The following is a 22,407-nucleotide window of genomic DNA, read 5'->3' as shown; positions in this document are numbered from 1 at the left end:
ATGCGCATGTGATTGTGCTTGTGCTTGTGCATTTGTATGTTTATGTTTATGTCTATGTCTTTTCTGTTATATTTTAGCATTGATACATTTAAATAAAAGATATGTAGGATGACTATACTAAAATTTGGAGTTCGCTACCTATGAAACTGTTTCGCCAATCAGTGCTAAAATTATATATTGTTCACAAATTCCCCTTGTAAAGTTTTAAATCTGTTAAATAAAAAAAAAATTAATCTTGTACCGTTACAGTTGTATTTAATAGTTGTTTTAAGGTGTAAGTCATTGACATCACACATACATCTAATGAATATCAGTAGCTTATCTCTTTTTTTTACATACTCGTATATTCGAAGTATAGAGAAAGTCTTGTAATCGTGCAAAAAAAAATCTGATCAAACCCTTAGCCCTTACTGAATCCACATAATGGGCCGTTAAATGCTAATTTTCACTAAGTTTCGTATGAAGGAAAGAAGCATTATAGCAACTGTAAGATAAGTGTGACGCTAAATAATAGTGACTTTTCTTACTCTTAGTTTCGAAAAATGAATAATTATAGTCATTATTTTTGAAAACTTAGAAAGTAAGAAAAAAAATACTTGACATTCATATCTTAACACCCATTATAACATAGGCCTACTCATCAATATGATTATTATTAATAACTAGAATACCCGTCATCCCTTGGATAACTGTGGGTTTCGGGGGTCATCCATCAAAAAACATCACGTCTGACACTCAGAGGCATAGCGAGCCTTCCCGGCGCCCGGGGACAAACTTTTCGATTTTAACCCCCCCCCCCCCCCCAAGAATTCGATTTTCAACCCCCCCCCCCCCTCAAACTTTTGATGTGCACCCCCTCCCCCCCCCCCACTCAAACTTTCGATTTGAACCCCCCTCAACCTTTCAATTTATTTTTCCAAACCATTTTGGCGCCCCAACATACGTCCCCCCCGCCCCCCCCCTTCACCTCCCCCCGCCTCCCCTTCCCCGCCTCCCCTTTCCCCCCCGCCTCCCCTTCCCCCCCCCGCCTCCCCTTCCCCCCCCCCAGCCTCCCCCTTCCCCCCCCCCCCCCTCCTCGCTACGCTACTGCAGTGTCACTTATCGTCACAAAAACAGAGCCCACATTCAAAAATATGTTTCTTATCTTTTAAAAACACCGAAAACACCGATTTCGGACTATCCCTTCATATACTGACGTCACATGTGACCTACTCAACTCTACTTCACCTGCCCAGTGTCCCGCCAAGTCTCAGACAACATGTTTTTATCGTTTAAAAAAACGATTCCAGCCGAGCATGTCTCTGACCACACTATCCTTTCATATGGTTAGGACAAAGAAACAGATGAACTCTACTTCACCTGCCCTGTATCCTGCCAAGTTCAGATAGGCAACTTTATCATTAACATCTAAAAAAAAAAAAATTGAAAAAAAATATCATTTTTTATCATTAACATCTAAAAAAAAAAAAATTGAAAAAAAAACATCATTGACATATTGGTCTAGAACCTGTACCACTCGCATGAGAGCGGACTACGCTACAAACTTAGCTATTTACTCGTGACGTCACAAGTGAATTTTTATACTATACTTTGATGCAACTTGATTTCGAGCGTCTAGTCTAGAAGTAGTAACTTTCAAATTAAATTTTATCTTAAATTAGCCAAACAAAGATTTATATAAAATAATTAAGGCCTGAAATAGATTCTAGATGTATTAAGGCCTGAAATAGATTCTAGATGTAGAATTTACATTAAGTCTAGATTTAGAATTTACATTGAGTTTAGTGATCTAGATCTAGGCTAGATTCATAAATTTCCTTCGACAGCTGATCTTTAGATCTAGAGAAATTTATTGTAAAACTAAATGAAAAAAGACAGTTGAAAATTGATATAAGTGTTGGAACGTAATAAATACAGCAAACGGACGTATTGTTAAAGTTATGACCGACAGAAAATTAGATTTAGAACGCGTTAAACTTTGGAATGGGAACACAATTTTCTTCGATAGACGCCGCCATTTTATTGTACTAAAGAGTCAACAAAAAACTCTGACGTCACTATCAAGGGACGTCACTATCCCCACAAAGTTTATTCATGGTATTAACATTTTTAAAAAAATACGGTTAATTTAACTATGAATAAATCAATAAATTAATTAACGTCTTTAAATAAATTTGTGATTAACAGTCTGTCTTAAAACAAAATTTTTTCTCTACCTACATACTATTTTACAGCTTTCCACGATGAGTGCAACCATGCGAGATAGTCGATCAGGCAAACAAATAAATATTCAAACATGTAAACAAACTTGACTTTTAGTAGTATATAGATAATAATAAAAATAATTAAAAAAAAAAAAAAAAAATAATAATAATAATAATAATAATAATAATAATAATAATAATAATAATAATAACAATAATAATAATAATAAAGTAACATTAATATTGTTATTTTAAATTAATATTAATATTATTGTTATCGCAGCACCCAAGTTCAATAGACACTTGATTTACAAAAAAATAATGATGTTAATAAAAAAATTGAAAACATAGCAGAAAAATGTATGCTCTTGATATTTATTTTTAATTAAAAGCGTTTTATGTTATCTTAACATTTCTTAAAGTTGTTACTATAGCATTGGTTCTACATAACAAGAATATATAGTTGGAAATATTTTTTCCGTGTATATGCTGATTCTAAAATCATCTGACTCTGGTAGCGACCCCAAATATAACCGTTGTAAAAAAATATTTTAACTGCATTTTATTTTAATGAAATAGAAGCTTATTGAAGGACGCCCTGTTAAGAATCAAAATTTTGAAAATAGGGATCATAAAATAGTTCATAAATGCTCATTTCGTTAGATGGCCAGAAGTATGAAATTGTTACTACCTATTTTTATTTCTGTTGTAATTATAAAATCATTTAGATATTTAAAACATATATTGAACTTATTATAAAACTTGTATCTATACATTTGTATTAATTTCTTAATAGTCAATGTCGTTGTGCTAATAACTAATAATATTTATATTTAATATATATATATATATATATATATATATATATATATATATATATATATATCCGCATTTTTTTTTATTTATTAAAGAAGCAGTGAATTTTACTCGTCAATTACTTTTGAAAGTCCAAACGGAAGAAATGTATTTGGTATAACGGTTGTGTTGGTTGATAAACAAACTGGCTACTGGATGGATTCCATGCTGGCTCTACCCTATTCGATGTTCCGTTATTATCAATACCTCCCCTGGTTCGGGTAAATACATTTATCAATACAATTATTCTGCAGGTTACTTCTTTTTTTTCCTGCACGTATAATCCATACAAAAGCTGAATATTTGCAGTTGTATATCTTCAGTTGTTGTTTTTTTTTTATGTGAAAAGGGTTTTTAGGTATACAATTCTTATATAATATCTAATAAGTTATTTTTATGTATGATTTATTTTGAATAGATTTATTGCATGTTATTAATATAAATATATATAATATTTAAATATTTGTATATATATATATATATATATATATATATATATATATATATATATATATATATATATATATATATGTATATATATACATATAAATATATATATATATATATATATATATATATATATATATATATATATATATATATATATATATACTAGCTGCATCCCGTGCTCCGCCACGGTAAATCTTTTTTAAATGTACCAACTTGGGAACAGAACAAAACTAAACACAACACAAACGAACGCAAAAAAAAAACAACGAAAAAACAAACACAACACTCATAACATAAACACAATTTAAATTCAATCATAAAGGCATATTGTTCACAGTCTAGCCCGTAGCGCCAAATCGCGCCCTTCCCGAGCGGCGCCGGACGCGTCTGACACAGTGAATGACTATAAAACAGAGGCGTAGCGACCCTTTCCGGCGCCCGGGGAAAAACTTTCAATTTGACCCCCCCCCCCCCCCCTCAAACTTACGATTTGCACCCTCCCACCGCCCTCAAACTTCCGATTTCCACCCCCCCCCCCCGCACATTTTTTTAACCCACTTTGGCGCCCCCTTAGGTCGGCAACCGGGGACATATGTTCCCCCCCTCTCTACGCCTCTCCTATAAAACCCCCAGCAGTATTTAAAATATCCGTGTTTTACCTACCATATTATATCACTTTATCAATTCACGCATTTTTTTCCCAGTACTTTAAATTTTAAAAATTTACAATAGAGTTTCATAACTAAAACCATTTCGCACCAAATGAACGTGATGACGCGTCTATAATAGTGCTTAATAGTTGATTAAAAATTATAAGTAGTAAACATTACATTCAGTGAATAAAATAAATAAAAAATAGCCTTTTATCAATCAATGCTAATTATAATATTCCAACAATAATGTACTCTTACACGTCTGCATAATTTGCATTCACATTTTGCTAATTATATTATTCCAACAATTATTCCTTCTTGCAGATTCTGCATTCACATTTTTAGCGTGAGTTCAATTTATTTGTAAAATACCTCCCTTGGCAAAATTACTAAACAGTTTTATTAGATTTTTCTAACCTACAGTTATTATGTTATTAAAATGTATCCACTTTTTCTAGGAATATTAAAGAAAACTATATTTGACATTGATCCTTTTAATATGTTTTAGCAATGTGCGTGTATTTAATATTCTCTTTACGTTATGCAAAATTGTACAAACAGTGGAAATTATAAAATAGCTCTATGCCGCTATATAAACAAACCCTACTCTAATACTTATAATAAGACACTGCGGTGCACTGAAAAGCACAGCATGGTGCGTAGTTTACTTTTACAGTCCCAAAATCTATAGCGATGACGGACGGACGGACGGACGGAAGGAAGGAAGGACAAGCACAGCCCGCTTATATTATATATATATATATATATATATATATATATATATATATATATATATAATAGATATATATATATATATAATTATATATATAATTATATATATATAATTATAATTATATATATATATATATAATTATAATTATATATATATATATATGGTTTATGGGTATTTATGTATGTAGATTGTATGTATTCTCACATCAGAAAATACGCAAGACAAGTAATTGTAATGTCCGCCCATGATGATAATCATATCTACGTATACGGATATGAAAAACAAATTGATGAATATTTAAAACCATATTATCCGTCTGCAAAGCTCAACCAGTGAGTTTTGTTTTATGTACAAATGGTCTTAAAATTTAAATTTTCAGCGTAAACATTACATTGTATCAATAATTTGCAACCTTACAAATGCCAAAATAAATAAAAACCACCACTACATTTTACATTAATTTAGCTCAGACTGAAGACAGGAATAGTCTCAGAACTGATAGAATATAAACCTGTTTTATAAAATAAAATAAAAATTCTTTGTACGGTTAGCCTATATTTAGTTTTTAATTCTCTGATTGGCTGCTAAGATTTGTTATATTAAATACCCCACAGGGGAGATTATACGATTTTCAGTAACTATCTCTGTGGTTTGTTGACTTATGAAAAAGAATACTTTGATGGGGGAGGTAAGTATCCATTTAAAACAAAATATATTATGTTGTTAAATAAACATGTGATGTTCGTTTTATTTTTTTAAGTTCCACAGCATTTTATTCACAAATTCCTAGTCCCGATTGCTAATACCTTTAGGCCTTAACAATATCTGGTTGCTAATGGATATATAAAGATTGTATTCCATTAACATTTTCTTCAATAGCTAAAACCCTCTATTTGTCTTAGTTTAAGAAAATCAACATCATATTTTGTTTTAAATATATGTATATAACCTTGCTAAACCAGTTAAGGTAATACTTTTTTACACATTTTATTCCGGAAAATATCAGTTCTGTTTTCACAAAATATACATTTAAGTTTAAGATTTATATTTAGACATATAGCATTACATTACATTTTAGGACTTATAAAGTAAATCAAGGAAGCAAATATTAAATTTACTGGGTTTTTTTTGGTATCTTGAAATACAAGTGCCCCACGAGAGAAGTACAGGAATAGAGTGTGGCGAAAAAAACTAAAATTAGCAAAGAGAAAAATAACGACATAAATTAAGCGAAGGTTAACACAACATTATATAGTAACATTAAGTTCACTTATGAAGTGTGTTTTCCGTGAAAGTTAGAGATAATGTGTAGAATCTAGAGTGCAACAAGTAAGTGCATTAGAGTGAACGAAACAAATTAGCAATATCAGTATATGAACGAAGTGAGAATTGTCTGCCTATCTCTTCCACCCTACACATCCAATAGCTTCTTTCCTAAGGCTCATGTCGGCTTATTTTCAAGGAAAATACACTTTACTAAGCATGGTTATTTATTTGCATTATCCAATATTATGTCATAAAAACATATATGTCGCGTATAAATACAATTTTCTTAGTAAACAAAATTAAAATAAAAAATTAAAAATGTGGTGTAGTGTTTTGGAACTGAAACGAATAGATAACAGTTCAATTAATTTCAATGTAGAAAGTTGCTTTAAGATACAGGCACTTTCACGTATGAGCTATTTTAGTGAACTTTTTAAAGTCGTATCTCAGGTTACCTCTCTCTCTCTCTCTCTCTCTTTCCACATATATATATATATATATATAAATATATATATATATATATATATATATATATATATATACATATATATATGTATATATATATATGCAATCCAAACAAATTTCTTCTAGTAGTCATCTACGGTAAGAAGAAGATTGGAGCTATTGTTGTAGCCTGTGAGACTTCATTTCATTTCACGTGCAAAACCGATAAGACAAATTACCCTTTAATTGGTTTGTATACTTTAAATCTTGATATATATATTAGCTGCATACCAGTGCTCCGCCATAGTAAATCTTTTTTAAATGTACCAATTTGGGAAAAGAACAATACTAAACACAACACAAACACAAAACAAACACAACACAAACACAACACAAACGCAAAACAAACGCAACACAAACATAACACTAACACAAAAGAAAACTCAATCACAATGCAAACAAACACAATGCAAACATAAACGAAAATACAAACGCAACACACAAACACAAACGAAAACACAAACGCAACACACAAACAAAAACACAAAAGAAAAAAGCATGGAAAGATAAAGTGCAATTTGGTATGTAAACCAGGGATATTTTAAATACTGCATTTATGTATTTTATACACGTATTGATTACTAATACTGTATATTATTTTTAATCAATAACAGTTTAGAAGCCGTTCCTAAATGTCGTCTATGTTTACTTACATCTTTCGGTTTGAGGACAAGGGTGGGGGGGGGTATTATAGTCGATCACTAAATTGAATCAGTCGCGTCGCTGGCGCCCCAGCAGAACGTGATTTGGCACCCTTGGCTATCCATTTTGCATTTAATTTTATGTTTCTGTTCGCTTTTAACTGTTCATTTTTTGGGTTTTTTTTGTTTTTGTTTGTGTTCTTTTGTGTTTTTGTTTTGGTTGGTTGTAGTTAGCGTTAATTCGAAAAGTAATATATATTTCCTTAGCCGGGGCAATTTATAAATATATGCTGCTCAAGAAGCACTTAAGTTATGATCCATTAAATTTAGGTTATTTACAGAGGTCAGTGCAGGGCCTGGCCGGGACGGCTATTATATATATATATATATATATATATATATATATATATATATATATATATATATATATATATATATATATATATATATATATAAATATATATTAAAGAAGATAATCAAAGAGCGACAGTGCATTTATATAATGAATATAGCCCGTTATTCTATATGGTAGCTGATCTATGTTAGTTTAACACTTGTTTTAAAATAAAAATAGTTTTATGAAAAGAAACAATAAACAATTTTTATTGTTTTGTTATCGCAGAGAGCATAGATTTCGTCACACATCTTAAATCGGTGGAATTTGTCGTCTTTAGTAGACTCAAGATGTCGACGTCTGATTGGCCATTTATCAACGATGAGCTAATTATTGCAACTATGGAAGCTCCAGAAACATGTGTTACAATCAACAAAGAAGAAACTTTTTTTTTGAGTAAAAGTTATCATAGAACGGTAATGTATAATTAAATTATATATATATATATAATATGTGTGTGTTTGTATGTGTGTATGTGTGTTTCTTTATAACTAATACGTGATTTTATTACAATTTTTAAACAAATGCACAATTAAAAAAAAAGTCTATTGAAATGCTCCTTAGAGTATTTTTAGTATTTTATAACGGATGCGCTTAATTAACCTAGGAAACTATAAAGCAGTGGTTCTAAACTTGGGTTTGATTGAGCCCCAGAGGTTCGGCGAGTTAGTCTCTGGTAATCTGTTTTCCACACACCCGACGCATATGACTTATGATTGGAATTTGTCAGCTGGGATACTATGAATATTAAGGTTTCGGTGTAAGCGCATTAAAAACTTGTAGGGTCTGGGACTTTAAAAGAAATTATAAGAACCGCTGCACTAAAGATTGTGCTTGTTTGGTTTGTCCAACGTAACCTGAATTAATGTGTGATGTATGTTTGCTCCCTAATGGGATGATGTGTTCGGTTTGTAGCCTCTAGCATACGTAAAGTTATTATATTTTTTGGTAAAAATTAACTATTTTTAGGTTCTATTAAAAGACAGTGAGTTTTTTTAATACTTGGTTTTGCCTAGTAGATTAATATATTATTTTTACCTCAAAATTAAATTCGAAATTTTGTTAACGATTGGTAGTGATTTCTTTTTTTTTTTTTTTTTTTTTTTTTAAAGATGACAAAATAGTTGAGTTTTAATAATTTTGTATTCAAATTAACGTTTTACAAGTTTCCATTTTGTTTGTTCATGCATTTCAATTGAAATGTGAAAAAAAAAGTAAGCCTTTGATTAGTAATATTTAGTTCATTGTTACAAAAATTAAAATAATTACATAATGCCTTAAGTTGTAGGATTGACGACATAAAACAGTTCTAATTCATCATACTGTGTAAACTATTAGAGTAGTATAATGCGATAGGTGGGCTGTGCTATATTACTATGCATTTAATTTTCAGATCACCATAAATTTTGACTACCCGTTGCACGTAAAAGCTGACGGACTTATTGTTTGCTACTATCTGAGCAAGGGCAAGGATTGTACGTCAAGCATGGCTTTAGCTTGGCTGGTTCCTGTTGAATTATTCTACTTTAGCTACGTGTTCAGGTCAGTGGTTTGGTCAGTTATACTTTACTCACTGTTTGTAGAAGAGTTGTGTGTTAAATCCTTATGAAATGTTATCGTTTTGATTAGTTGTTTAAAGTCAGTTTTAACAAGCAATTAAGCGCAACGTATTTTAGTTTCACAATGCATTCCCTAAAGTTGTTTAATTATATTTGGTTAGAAAAAAATAAAACCATGACACAAATAGTTACCCAATCCCAATCGTATTTAACGTTAAATCCAATATAAAATATAGATTAGGAGATCGTCGGTAAATTAATATGTACAATTTGTAAATCTAAACATACATCAGGTAGATAAATTTATGTCTCGTAAGTGTGGTCAAGGTGTTTAGAGGGACAGCTGTCTGGAAATAAACACTGTTTTTCTAATTATTTTGTATTTCTAATTATTTAAGAGTATGTGCTAATTATTGCTGCTACTAAACATTGTTCTTATCATTCTACTACTTTAGAATTTAGTAGATCCAGTGGCGTAGGCAGGGGGGTTAGGGGGGTCAGAACCCCCCTCCCCCCCCCCCCCATAGACGACTCGGTAGATACATAAAGGTTGAGCGGGGGGTGGAAATCAAAAGTTTGCGGGGGGGGGGGGGGGGGGGTTGCAAATCAAAAGTTTGTCCTCGGGGGCCTCTGATATATACATTTATAATGCGGGAAAAAAATGCCCCCCCCCCCCCCCCCCCCCATGAGTAGATCTAATCATCTTATTTGACTAGATCTAGATTTAAAATCTAGTTGTCGCAAATCTTTTGCAAGTTTTTTTCTGTATTTCTTAAAATACATTAATTACTACACTCGACTTTATTATTAATATTTAGATCTAGCTCTACTAACTGTTGCTAATTTTTTTGTCAATTTAACTTTAAATTTAGTTAAAACATTAATGTAATGCACCTGACTAATTATATTTCAATTGTCAAATAAACTATGGTTTACAGTAACGAATGTTTACAAAACTCAACAAACATTACCGGATAATTTATTTCCCAAGATATAACGTGTGTTTACCTTCGCTCCTCAGCGTGCCCTTTCCTTACAACTCGACAGCTAGCCAGATGAGAGCCTATGCTATTTTAGTGGCAGATAAAGATAAATATACAAGTCTTTTAGTTGACGGCAAGCACGCTCTTAACTACAGGTCAGTCTTGAGATTTACATTATAACCTATCTTACTTTAGTGTAATTTCTGTTTGGATTGAACCTAATTTGACCGTTCAATATCTTTGTTTAGTGTAGTTTATTCAAAGATTGAATCTTATTTGACCGTAGAATATCTTAGTTCAGTGTAGTTTATTCAAAGATTGAACCTTATTTGACCGTAGAATATCTTAGTTCAGTGTAGTTTATTCAAAGATTGAACCTTATTTGACCGTAGAATATCTTAGTTCAGTGTAGTTTATTCAAAGATTGAACCTTATTTGACCGTAGAATATCTTAGTTCAGTGTAGTTTATTCAAAGATTGAACCTTATTTGACCGTAGAATATCTTAGTTCAGTGTAGTTTATGTTGGGACTGAAACTTATTGGCCCGTAGCTTTCTGAAGATAATAGTGAACAAAATATCAGATAGTTTATACACGATTTTGTACACATGGCTGTGTTGATTTGTCCTGGTATGCAAGAAATGAAAGCAGAGTAACAATGTGCCAACTGAGCTGAGGCTGAGGTTAAAACACCATTATGTCCGTTACATATTGTCAATTATATTCGCTGTGCTCTATTGGTGGTTTTTCCTCTATCAGTTATCAACACGTCCCACTGCGGTGTTGTATTATATTTCAATCTATTTATTACATTTTGTGTAAATAAATCTATGAACATTTAAATTTGGGATTATACTTTAAAGTAACTTACAATCACAGATGTATCCATAATATAAAATCTGTGACAGCTATATTAGTTTTTGCTGAAAAGTGAGAGAACATTTTTAGGACACCGCTACTCGTAATACACTCAAGAGGAGAAGCTATCTCAACATAATTGGTTCGAAAAGCTTTTAAGTGTAATTTTGCGGTACTTTTTCTTTTAGTAACTAAACAACGTGTTTAAAAAAAAAAATAAAAAAAAAAACAAAACTTATTTTTGTCTTTTTTTCCTGTGGAATTTTAAAACAAAACAAATGCAAACTAGGATTAAGTTTATATATCTTGCGCGGTTATCATGAAACAACAGATGCCAAACCCTGGAAATGTTGTTTCGTGGCTGCCGAGACAAAATATGTCAAGCAGTAGATTAAACGGCTGAGTTGTTGTATAAATTGACCAATTTGTTATGGTTTTAACTTATATAACTTTGTCTAATTAAGAGTATGTCTTAAAGTAAACTTTAAAAACTTTACTTTTTAACTTAATAATTAAAAGATCAGTTGTTGAAAAAAAGTTTTTAAAAAAATATAGTGACAAAAGATAATTTTATTTATAACAAAGATAAGTTTTTGTTAAGATCTTTAGTGCCCGATACTATTTTCTTTACAATAAGGATATGTTTTTTTTTGTTTAGAGCTTTGGTGTCAGATGTGAGTACAACTTCCTATCAAGTGCGATATTTGAAAATCTCACCAGGCTCGCATACGGCTTCCTCCACAATTCACTATCCTTTCGGCCTTTACCTGTATGGGTGGAAAGACGGCGGCACCTTCTTACACGCTGCTGGTTATGCAATCCGTAAAACTGTACGTATTTAGTTCGTATGGTATTAAATATTGCTTACAGAGTTACATGCTTAAATATCTCTATTTTTTGTAGGTAAAAAATGTAAAGTCTGTTATGATTTAAAATGAAACAATCATTGATTAAACAGGAATAGTTTTCTATACTTTCTCAAAATTATCTACCGTTTTTATAGATTCACAAACGTATTATTCGCATTGTAAAAGTATCAAGTTTTTAGAATAATATCCAGAAAAGCCCCGCCAAGAATGTTAACACCCGCCTTCCCAAAAAGTTTATTAAAAAAAGTATAAGAAACTTGTACTTTAAGATTTTATTGCAGGGGTTGAATTTGGGATATGCCATTAATACTTTGCATGAAAAGATCGATATTTTGTTACATTTTACCCTAATCCCTTACACCAAACTCAACCCTTATTCCCTAACCATTAACCCTTAACACGTAACCCTTAACACGTAACACAACACTTAACAATTAACCCCAATCCCCAATCCCCTAACATCTAACCCTTAACCCCTAACCCATACCCCAAACCCCATTTGCATGAAAAATCTATATTTTGGTATATTTAACCCTAATCCCTTACACCAACCTCAACCCTCAACCCTTAAACTTTAGCCCTAAACCATTAACACGTAACCCTTAACACGTAATACTTAACACGTTGCATAAAACTTGACACTTAACCCCTAACCCAAAACCTAGCCCTAACCTTAACCCTAGAAGCGTATGAGAAGTAGTTTCTATTACGTGCGTTTAAATATTCAAATGTCTTGACATCAGAAATAGGTTACAAGTGGCGGGGCTTAACTTTTCACCCGTACACTTTTTCCATTACTGGACAAGATCCCATATTTGTTCTAATCATATTGTGTACGTTGGCAATGTTAGTGAATAAATTAAATTAAAATATGATTTATTTTTCTACAATCGTGTCAATCCTTGTCCAAACACTAGATCTAATTAAACTTACTTCTCAAATGTTTCTAATTGTTACGTTTTCAGCCGTAATATATAATGGAATATTCGGTGTTTTTTTTCATATTGTAACGCATTTGAATTTCAATATCATAGGTGAGAAAATGTATATTGGCTATGTGTAGGTCAACAGTATTTAACTAAGATTGTGTTAGTAAACCCACTTTCACAAATGGTATATTTCACTGATCTAGAGTGGGGATTGTACAACTGATCTTGGAGCTATGCTTCCTGGAGACTTGGTAGACAACGATTGTGATGGGCTCCTCGACGAAGATCTCGTAGGTAGGGCGACCCGGAGTAATTCCACACCTGGGGCAGTTCCACACCCGGGTTAATTCCACACTTGGGGCAGTTCCAAACCCAGGTTAATTCCACACTTGGGGCAGTTCCACACACGGGTTAATTCCACACCCAGGATAGTTCCTCAAATAAATTATTATGCTACGGTATAAAATTTAAAATTTAGTGCTCAACTTAGCTCTGGCCGAAAACAGTGTTTCTTCCAGACTTTTTTCTCCGGCGGGAGGGGGGGTACTTGATATTACCTGGGGGAGGACTATATTTTCCGAGGTGGGCGGACACTGGTAAAGGTAAATATTTTCTTTTAAAATTCTATTAAGTTCGGCTAGGGGTGGGGGCGGGGTGATAGAATTGTTTTTTTTTTGGGGGGGGGGGGGGGGGAAGGGGGCGATTAGAATCCTCTAATAAGCTCATCTTTTGGTAGTTTCGACCCGAGATTTAATTGTTTTTTTTTTGAGTATTTTGCTAACTTGAACATACATCTTGTTATTAGTACGTTAATTAGACTGATTCATATTTTAACACATGAGGCAACAAAACTATCTAGGGTGGTCATTTATTAGGAGCTTGCTATTTTAGAAATATTCACCAAGTTTAATTTACGTCCAAAGATTAAATGCATATATTGATATCTCAGGCAAAATTATAATTTGCATCATTATCAAAAAAAGAAAAATTGCGGTATTTTTAATTTTAGAATTAGCATACCTAAATGTTATCAAATAAAGTGGAGAATCCTTTCTTTCTATTTTTTATTTTAGAACTAGCATACCTAAGTTTTATCTAGTAAAGTGGAGAATCCTTTCTTTTTATTTTTAATTTTAGAATTAGCATACCTAAGTGTTATCAAGTAAAGCGGAGAATCATTTCGTTATATTTTTATTACAGACCAAGACCTGGATAACGATATGAGGATAGGGGAAGATCTACAAAAGGAAAAATCTGGTACTTAATTGTGGTTCAACATAGAACTAAGTACATTTTGACGATGTATTTAATATAAATCAGATTAACATCTGATTATAATTTGGAGTAAATCACAGTTCGTTGCTTCATATAAACTCTCTCTGACGCGAAATTAATTAGGGCCCTGGGAGATTGCTACAACACCTGCTTTTTTTTTGGTAAAGCCTAAAGTAAATAAAAACTACACAACTTCATGCTTACAATGTAGGTACGATGAGAAGGAATACTTATATGTCAAAACTCTTATTTTAGCTAGGAATAAAATTCGGCTGAGGGTTAAGCTTATAATTAGTTATAAATGTCAAACACAGTAGAACAAATTTGATCCATTTGTAATTATAAAAGATGTATCAACGCTTATCGAGTTTAAATTGTAAACTTACAAACATTTGCACCCGATGTTATTTTATAAACAGCTTCTTTGTATGATTTAAATCAGTGTTTCTTTCAGACATTTCCCCGGGGGCACTTAAAATCTTCAGGGTCAGGGGGATAGAACTAAATTTTTGCGGGTGGAGGGGGGCGGGGTGGGGGGGGGGGGTTTCTGACATTTTCAAAAGTATATATTGTCTAAATATAATTCTATCTCGTTCGGGGCTTTGGGGCAGTAGACATGCTTCTGGAGTGGTACTCCACCGACCCACGAATGAAACACTGATTTAAATGGATGTAATGTTAACAATGTTGCCACTATATTACTGTATTTTAGAGGACGGCGGATGGGGTCAATGGTCAGAATTCAGCTGCAATTACCCGACGGAGGAGTTCTTTGAAAAGCGAAGGTAATCATATTACTGCACATACTAAATATTAATGGCAATATAAGGCTTGATGTTGTTACGATAAAGTACACATACATGTATATATATATATATATATATATATATATATATATATATATATATATATATATATATATATATATATATTGCTAGAAGAGGATGCAAGGACTGAAACAATTTATAGGAATGACTAGGGAAAACAAAATTCACTGATAAAAATAACTTGTGGTCGTTCAATTGATGATAAAGTTAAATTGTATTTATAGGAAGGGGTTAACACTATGACGAATACACAGATTAAAGCTATCACTAACGGTTGGGGGTTGAGGGGCCTTACATCAATAGCAACATGCACACATGAAAAAAAGGTAGTGATTAATATTTTTCTTATCTGATACATCAATCAATAGCCGAGGTGGAGAAGACACAACATCCAAAAAAAAAATAATTGTGAAAACGATTTTTTTCACACTGAATTAATATAACGTGTGCATAAGTTAACGACATAAGTCTAAGTAGGTGTATTGGGTGATAATAAATAGCAATTTTCACATACAAACAATGTTCTGATGAGAACCGACAATTGGTCTTTACTTCAGATTCATTTAAATGAGTTATTAGATTTAATTTTGTCTTATTCTTCTTTGTCCTCGCTCTTAATAATATTTATACCGGAGGAATCATACAGTAAAACCAGAGTTGCAAGCTCCCTATACAATGTTTTTTTTCTTCTTTCTTAATTGTAATTTTTTGAAAGGATTCCCTCCAACACAATTTAGTATTCCTGTGTCAACTGGTTATGCACCACATATACTGTTGACTTTTCTTTTTTGAATTTGTTTCTATAGCCTTTGAACGAACCACAAGGCAGAGGTTGTTTGATTATGGAGATGTCTCTTCTAGATATGTTGCTATCCCCAGCTGTTGATACCGGGGGTTCAAACTCGGGACTTTTTGGTTAATCAACCATTTGCTTAACCACCCTAACACGCCATCCTCCAGTGTTTTTCAGAGCGCGTTGTTTTGTGGCATAGAGTCTAGAAGGCATAATTGTCCATCCTGCAGTCATGTATGACTTGACTTGTGTTCCCTTAAGCCATGACAGAAAGGGCAAGTTTTTCTTGGAGCAGCGTGTAGTTTTCTAAACATAATCTTTCAACTGTGGCCTGTTCTAAATATGAAAAGTACGTGTTGTTCCTTGTTAACTTATAATACACGTCGACTTCATTAAATTATGTGGAGACTGAAACTTTTGGTTGCAGTCGTACTTGTGACAAGCCCGAACCTACGCCTGAGGGGATGGGGTGTGCAGGGCATAGTGAAGAGAGTCGAAATGAGAAATGTAGATTCACTGGCAATGGTAAATACTGATTCTTCATCTGATCAAGTAAATACACGTATTCGTTACCACATACTATAGTTATCGCTTGACCAGTTAGCGACATCATACAGATTAAAGCTTAAATGCAATGAAACACGGTTTTTTATTACGCTTTTAATTACATATCTTTACACTAACTTACCACTACGAAAACGAAAGTAGATTTAACTATCTTAATTAATAATAATATGTCTTTGTCAAGTGATGTTTAAGATTATTGTATAACGTATAAAAAGATAACAGTATGCATGTTTAATCTACGAAAGCTATGGTATTAATTTTGTTTCTCAAAAATTGTTGATAAGAGCTTTGTCCTCGAGGATATTTTGGAACGATGTGTGCTTATGAATGTGGCCACTGTGCCGTTCATTGTAATACTAACACAGGACGGTGCCCGCTGTGCTCTCCTGGTTACGTTGGGCATACATGTTCAACACGTACGTATAACCCAAGAATTAATAATAGCAGCAGCGTATTTTTAGTTCAGTTTGATATTTTTTTATTTTATTTATTTTTAAACCGATTCGCGGAGTTTTGAGCTGGATCGTAATACTGTATTCAAAACTCAGTCTGAAAAGAAAAACAAAAATTAGTTCAGTTTCTACGAAATGTACGTTTTTCAAACGATAGCAAATTATAATCAATCCAATGTATATCTTTCAATAATATATGGTTCTATTAAGCAAGTTAGATTCTTTACAGTTGACCTTGCCGAAAAATATATTAATGTGGTGATATCTAAAGTTATTAAAAGCAACATAGTCTTGAATGAAAGAAATCAACAGCGTGAAAAAACAACATCATATAATGTTTTGCAGCATGCCCCGAAATGACATTCGGTCATCTATGTAAATACTCGTGCAAGGAGAAATGTAATGGGAAAGATTGCGTGGATAAAATACATGGAGTTTGTCCATCAAGTAAGTTTTTTTTTTTACACTGAAACTTATGTGTTGGTGTCCTGTATTTGTAGTACTAGACTGTGTTTGTATGTGCATGTTGTAAATTTTTACACTGAAACTTATGTGTTGGTGTCCTGTATGTGTAGTACTAGACTGTGTTTATACGTGCATGTTTTTTTCATAAAAATAACAGATGTGGTATATTTGTTTTTTTTTTTAGAATTCGATGTCGCTTCATCAGCGATTGGGTACTACTTTCTGCTCTTACTAATTGTGGGGACATTGTGTTGCCTCTGCATAGTTAGGTAGGTTTTTAATTTAAGTAACGAAATAGTCTTTATAACTAGCGATTCATTGGGTAGATGAAGCAGAGTTTATGTATTTCATGACCTCGGCTTATGATAAGATAGTATGGTCAGCTCTGTGCCCAGCCGCCTTTACTTTCCCTAACGTGAATTAGGTACCCATCATAGCTGGGTAGACTCAGGGACGTCCCATTGACATAAACCCGCATTCGACTATTCGAGTCTTTTACGTTAGTAGTGTAGCGCTCTACCGCTAAGCCACGCCATCCCATAGGTCGGATAATTGTACCTATTCACTGTAATACAATGCTATTTAAATAGATCTAAATAAAACCGGGGTAATATGACCGTTAGTGTAAACAAGGATTCAAGTCTGTGCTGTATATTTAGTCCTGAACATTAATTCTTTTAATGATGTGTTTCCTTGCATAATTAGGTAGGTGTGTAGTACCTGTTGAATGTAATACAAATGGTAATTAAATATATCTTAATAAAACGGGGGCAATATGACCGCTCGTGTAACTAATAATTTAAGTCACGTATGTAAATTTACATTTATATATATATATATATATATATATATATATATATATATATATACATATATATATATATATATATATATATATACATATATATATATATATATATATATATATATATACATATATATATATATATATATATATATATATATATATAAACGAAAAAGCAGCAAGGGAAACATAAGCATTCTAAACACAAAATCTATTTTATGTTTGTGATAGTTCTTTAAGAAGCACAAGCATTATTCTCATGATGTTAATTCATGTTTTTATTTTTTATGTTTTAATGTGTAAACGTACAGCTAAATTATTTTTAAGTCACCATATGGTGTAACAGAAGTGTATTGCAAAGTATACGTATAATGTATTCGTGGGACTGGACATTGGCAGCTGTTAATGCACTGCAATAATATCGATGAGTCCACAACTATTATTTAATATCATATTTCTAATAAAAAAAAATTAAATAAAGAAAACTTCATGAACTATCTGTGCATTGTATATTTAATTAAATAGTGTGAAAAAGAAAGCTGTGATATGCACATACGTTTAAAACACGGGTTCCCAACCTGGGGGTCGAGAAGGTCTTTCTGGGGGGTCGCCAACTGGTATACTAAACCTTAGTAATTTGAAACAAAACATAAATATTTAGAAGAATTTTTGAAATTCGGCTTCATTAACATCACTGGAAATGTAATAGAGAAGAAACAAAGCGCACGGTACAAAGTTGTTCTCAGTCACAAATCTATGAAATCTTCAAAACTAAAACGTCATTTGAGACGAGTCATTCGGAACACACCAAAAAATATATGGAGTTCTTTCGTCGATAAGAAGCTAGTTGCAAACGCCAGAGACTTGATCGAACAGGAAGTTTTCACCAGCATTAGTGCAAGCATCAAATGAAGTCGCGATAGAAAATGCCAAGCAAAAAAAAAAAAAACAGGAGAAAATGTCATCAAACGCTGCATGTACGTAAATGTTAAATAGCACATTTTTATTGAAATTAAGCTTTTCAAGTTGATAAATCAACAGACGTGAGTTCGTGTTCGCAGTTGCTGGTCTGTGTCTATATTCATCTGGATGATAGCAAAGAAAAGTTGCACTTTTGTGAAGATAGCATGGAGAAAATAAATACGTTTTATGAAACTGAAAGATTAAAGTTGGTTAAAACGGTTGTGGGGGTTTGTACGGATGGTGCGCTATCTAGGTTTAGCTCAAAATCGGGCTTTCAGAAAACAGAAAAGATTTAGCTCCATAACCACTGCCCTAACCAATCGACATCAAGAGTCCATTGCTAGTATAAGTCGTAAATTATATAAAATCTGGAGCCTTCAAAGAACTGAGCAAAAACATTAATATAGATCACGAGGTTCTGCTCTTCTACACTACAGTACGCTGGCTGTCAAACGAAATGTTGTAAATTGTGTTTTTGAATTGAAATCTGAAATCAAATTGTTCTTGGGAGTGCAAAGGAAACAAGACTTGTTGGTATAATTAAAACGACATAGAGTGGTTGGAGATAGTATCATACCTAGCAGATATGTTCGAACATCAAGATAAGCTTAACCTGGAGCGTCAGGGAAAATGAACGAATATTATAACTTTCCATGATAATCTCGGGGCATTTTTATCAAAGCTGCAAAATCGGTAAAGAAAACAAATCTTGGAAATATTGTAAATTTGAGAAACTCTGCGGTGTGGTAGATGAATCTGATTGTGAGATTTCGGCTTTTTAATTCTATGGGGGTCGCGGGTCACTTACTTTTTATAAAAGGGGGTCGCCACTCGAAAAAAGTTGGGAACCACTGGTTTAAAAAGTATAAAGCTTGCAACCAGACATATCATGTTTAACTGTAATATTTGAGCAAATACAAGTTTTAAAATTATAAAAAATGTACTCTTATTATGTCTATAATATTTTTTACAATACAAAAGTTTTAAAATTATAAAAAATGTACTCTTATAATGTCTATAATATTTTACCAAACATAAGTTTTAAATTATAATAAACCGGGAGTGATCTCCCCTAAACTTTCTCGAAATTCTTATATAAAACAACAAGGGATGGGAACTCGGGATATAGTTATGATTTTTAATCCATTTTAAATACATAAACTTTTAAAAATAAAATAGAATCTCATAGAAAAAAGTATTGCACACCAAGCGAACGCCAAATAAAGATGTTCATAATGGTGCGCAATATTATTAGTACTTTATAAATTTAGATGCGTTTTTGAGAAATCGGAAATAGCGTAAATTAGTACTTCCCGTCAACGGAAATTACTCAAAATTCAACAGAAGGTAGAGAATTAGATCTTTTACTTAAATGTGAAATTTCATTTATCTATCTGAAATAATACTCAAGTTATAGGCTTTTGAAAAAGTAGAAAAAGTACCACTTCCGGTTATCGGAAATCGCTCAAAAGTTGATACGGATCTACGATTTTGATAAAATACTTATATATGAAATTTCATCAACCTAGCTGTAACGGTACTCAAGTTATCGTGTTTACACACACACACACACACAGACACACACACAGACACACAGACATACGGACAAGATTGCAAAATTATGTTTTTCCGTATCAGTGAGGTGTAAAACGTCGAGATTTGTAAAAATCTCGATTTTTTTTTTGCACGATTACAATACTTTCTCTATACTTCGTATATACGAGAAAGTAAAAATGTACTTGTACCGTTGATGTGAGAGTCTTTTGTCAAAAAGTAACTAAAACATTTTAAATTTTAAAAAAATTAAAAAATATTTAGAAGCGTAACGTGTGTGAGTTCTCACTGTGTGACCTAAAGAAGGATAAGTACAATCTAAAATTTTATCAAAATCTCGGCATTTTGTGTTCTGCTCTCATTGCTTGTCGTGATTTTATACAAAAATGTTTGTAATAAAAAAATCGATTAAAAACAAATTTTCATTTTAGAACATTTACATACAAATTTATAAGCGTAGAATGTTATTTTTAATGCAAATAATACGTATTTTTGAAAATAATTATTTACAACACCTATGCGTTTTAAAATTGATTATTTAACTAACTTTGTAGTACTGTATTGAAAATATATTATTGCATTGTCATTGTAAAGGGATGCGGTAGAATTTGGTGAAAAGTGAGTTACAAGTTGTGCAACATACTCTTGCATTTATTGTGGAAATCTACAGTTAGTCCAGTTACGAGATCAAGCAGCATTCTACAGTCCTTCATTAAGACATTGAAAAAATGTGAGAATCCAATAAACCTTCCTTTTTGAGAGTTTTAGCTGCAGCCCTTTACTTATGATTTGTTTCAAAGTAAGTCATGTCTGTATTTGTCCATTCGTGCATTTGTCGTATTCGGGCAAGTGTCCATTCGTGCATTTGTCGCATTAGGGCCAGTGTTTCTTCCAGACTTTTTTCTCCGGGGGAGGGGGGGCACTTGAAATTTTCGGGGGGGGGGAGGTAAACTTTCATCGGGGGGGGGGGGGGGACACTGTTAAAAGTATATATTTTCTATATAAATTATATAAATTTCAGTTCGTTCGGGGGGGGGGGGGGTGGGGCGGTAATTTTTTTCTGGCACGTGTCCTTTCGGGTGTTTGTTGCATTCGGGTATTTGTCTCATTCGGGCAAGTGTCCATTAGGGCAAGTGTCCATTCGGGCAAGTGTCCATTGGGGCAAGTGTCCATTCGGGCAAGTGTCCATTCGGGCAAGTGTCCATTCGGGCAAGGGTCCATTCGGGCAAGTGTCCATTCGGGCATTTGTCGCATTCGGGCAAGTGTCCATTCGGGCAAGTGTCCATTCGGGCAAGTGTCCATTCGGGTATTTGTCTTATTCGGGCAAGTGTCCATTCGGGCATTTGTCGCATTCGGGCAAGTGTCCATTCGGGCATTTGTCGCATTCGGGCAAGTGTCCATTCGGGCAAGTGTCCATTCGGGCAAGTGTTCATTCGGGCATTTGTCGCATTCGGGCAAGTGTCCATTCGGGCATTTGTCGCATTCGGGCAAGTGTCCATTCGGGCATTTGTCGCATTCGGGCAAGTGTCCATTCGGGCAAGTGTCCATTCGGGCAAGTGTCCATTCGGGCATTTGTCGCATTCGGGCAAGTGTCCATTCGGGCATTTGTCGCATTCGGGCAAGTGTCCATTCGGGCATTTGTCGCATTCGGGCAAGTGTCCATTCGGGCAAGTGTCCATTCGGGCAAGTGTCTCTTAGGGAAAACGGCCTGTAGGCAAACAGCGTTTGGGCAAGTGTCTTCCGAGAATTTGTCTTAGACCCCCCACACATTAGAATAACGTACAATAAAAGATACCCAACAATAGTTA

At 33.2% G+C, this 22,407-nt stretch overlaps 1 protein-coding gene across 1 annotated transcript; it reads left to right on the top strand.

The window, feature by feature from the left end:
• Window positions 1-3,168: 3,168 nt before the first annotated feature.
• LOC131949074 (uncharacterized) lies at window positions 3,169-15,886 on the top strand (the record flags this gene model as incomplete). The annotated part of the gene is given in 12 exon segments (XM_059310839.1): window positions 3,169-3,280; window positions 5,105-5,227; window positions 5,510-5,583; window positions 6,753-6,854; window positions 7,929-8,116; window positions 9,094-9,242; window positions 10,281-10,397; window positions 11,122-11,172; window positions 11,759-11,930; window positions 13,102-13,188; window positions 14,886-14,958; window positions 15,807-15,886. Coding segments are annotated over 12 exon segments (1,328 nt in total), but the record flags the coding sequence as incomplete, so codon positions are not given.
• Between the last annotated feature and the right edge of the window lie 6,521 nt (window positions 15,887-22,407).

This window comes from Physella acuta, unplaced genomic scaffold, assembly GCF_028476545.2.
Source record: "Physella acuta isolate Inbredline_101_S28 unplaced genomic scaffold, ASM2847654v3 ptg000672l, whole genome shotgun sequence".
Lineage (NCBI taxonomy): Eukaryota > Metazoa > Mollusca > Gastropoda > Physidae > Physella > Physella acuta.
This window is presented reverse-complemented; position numbering and strand designations above follow the sequence as displayed.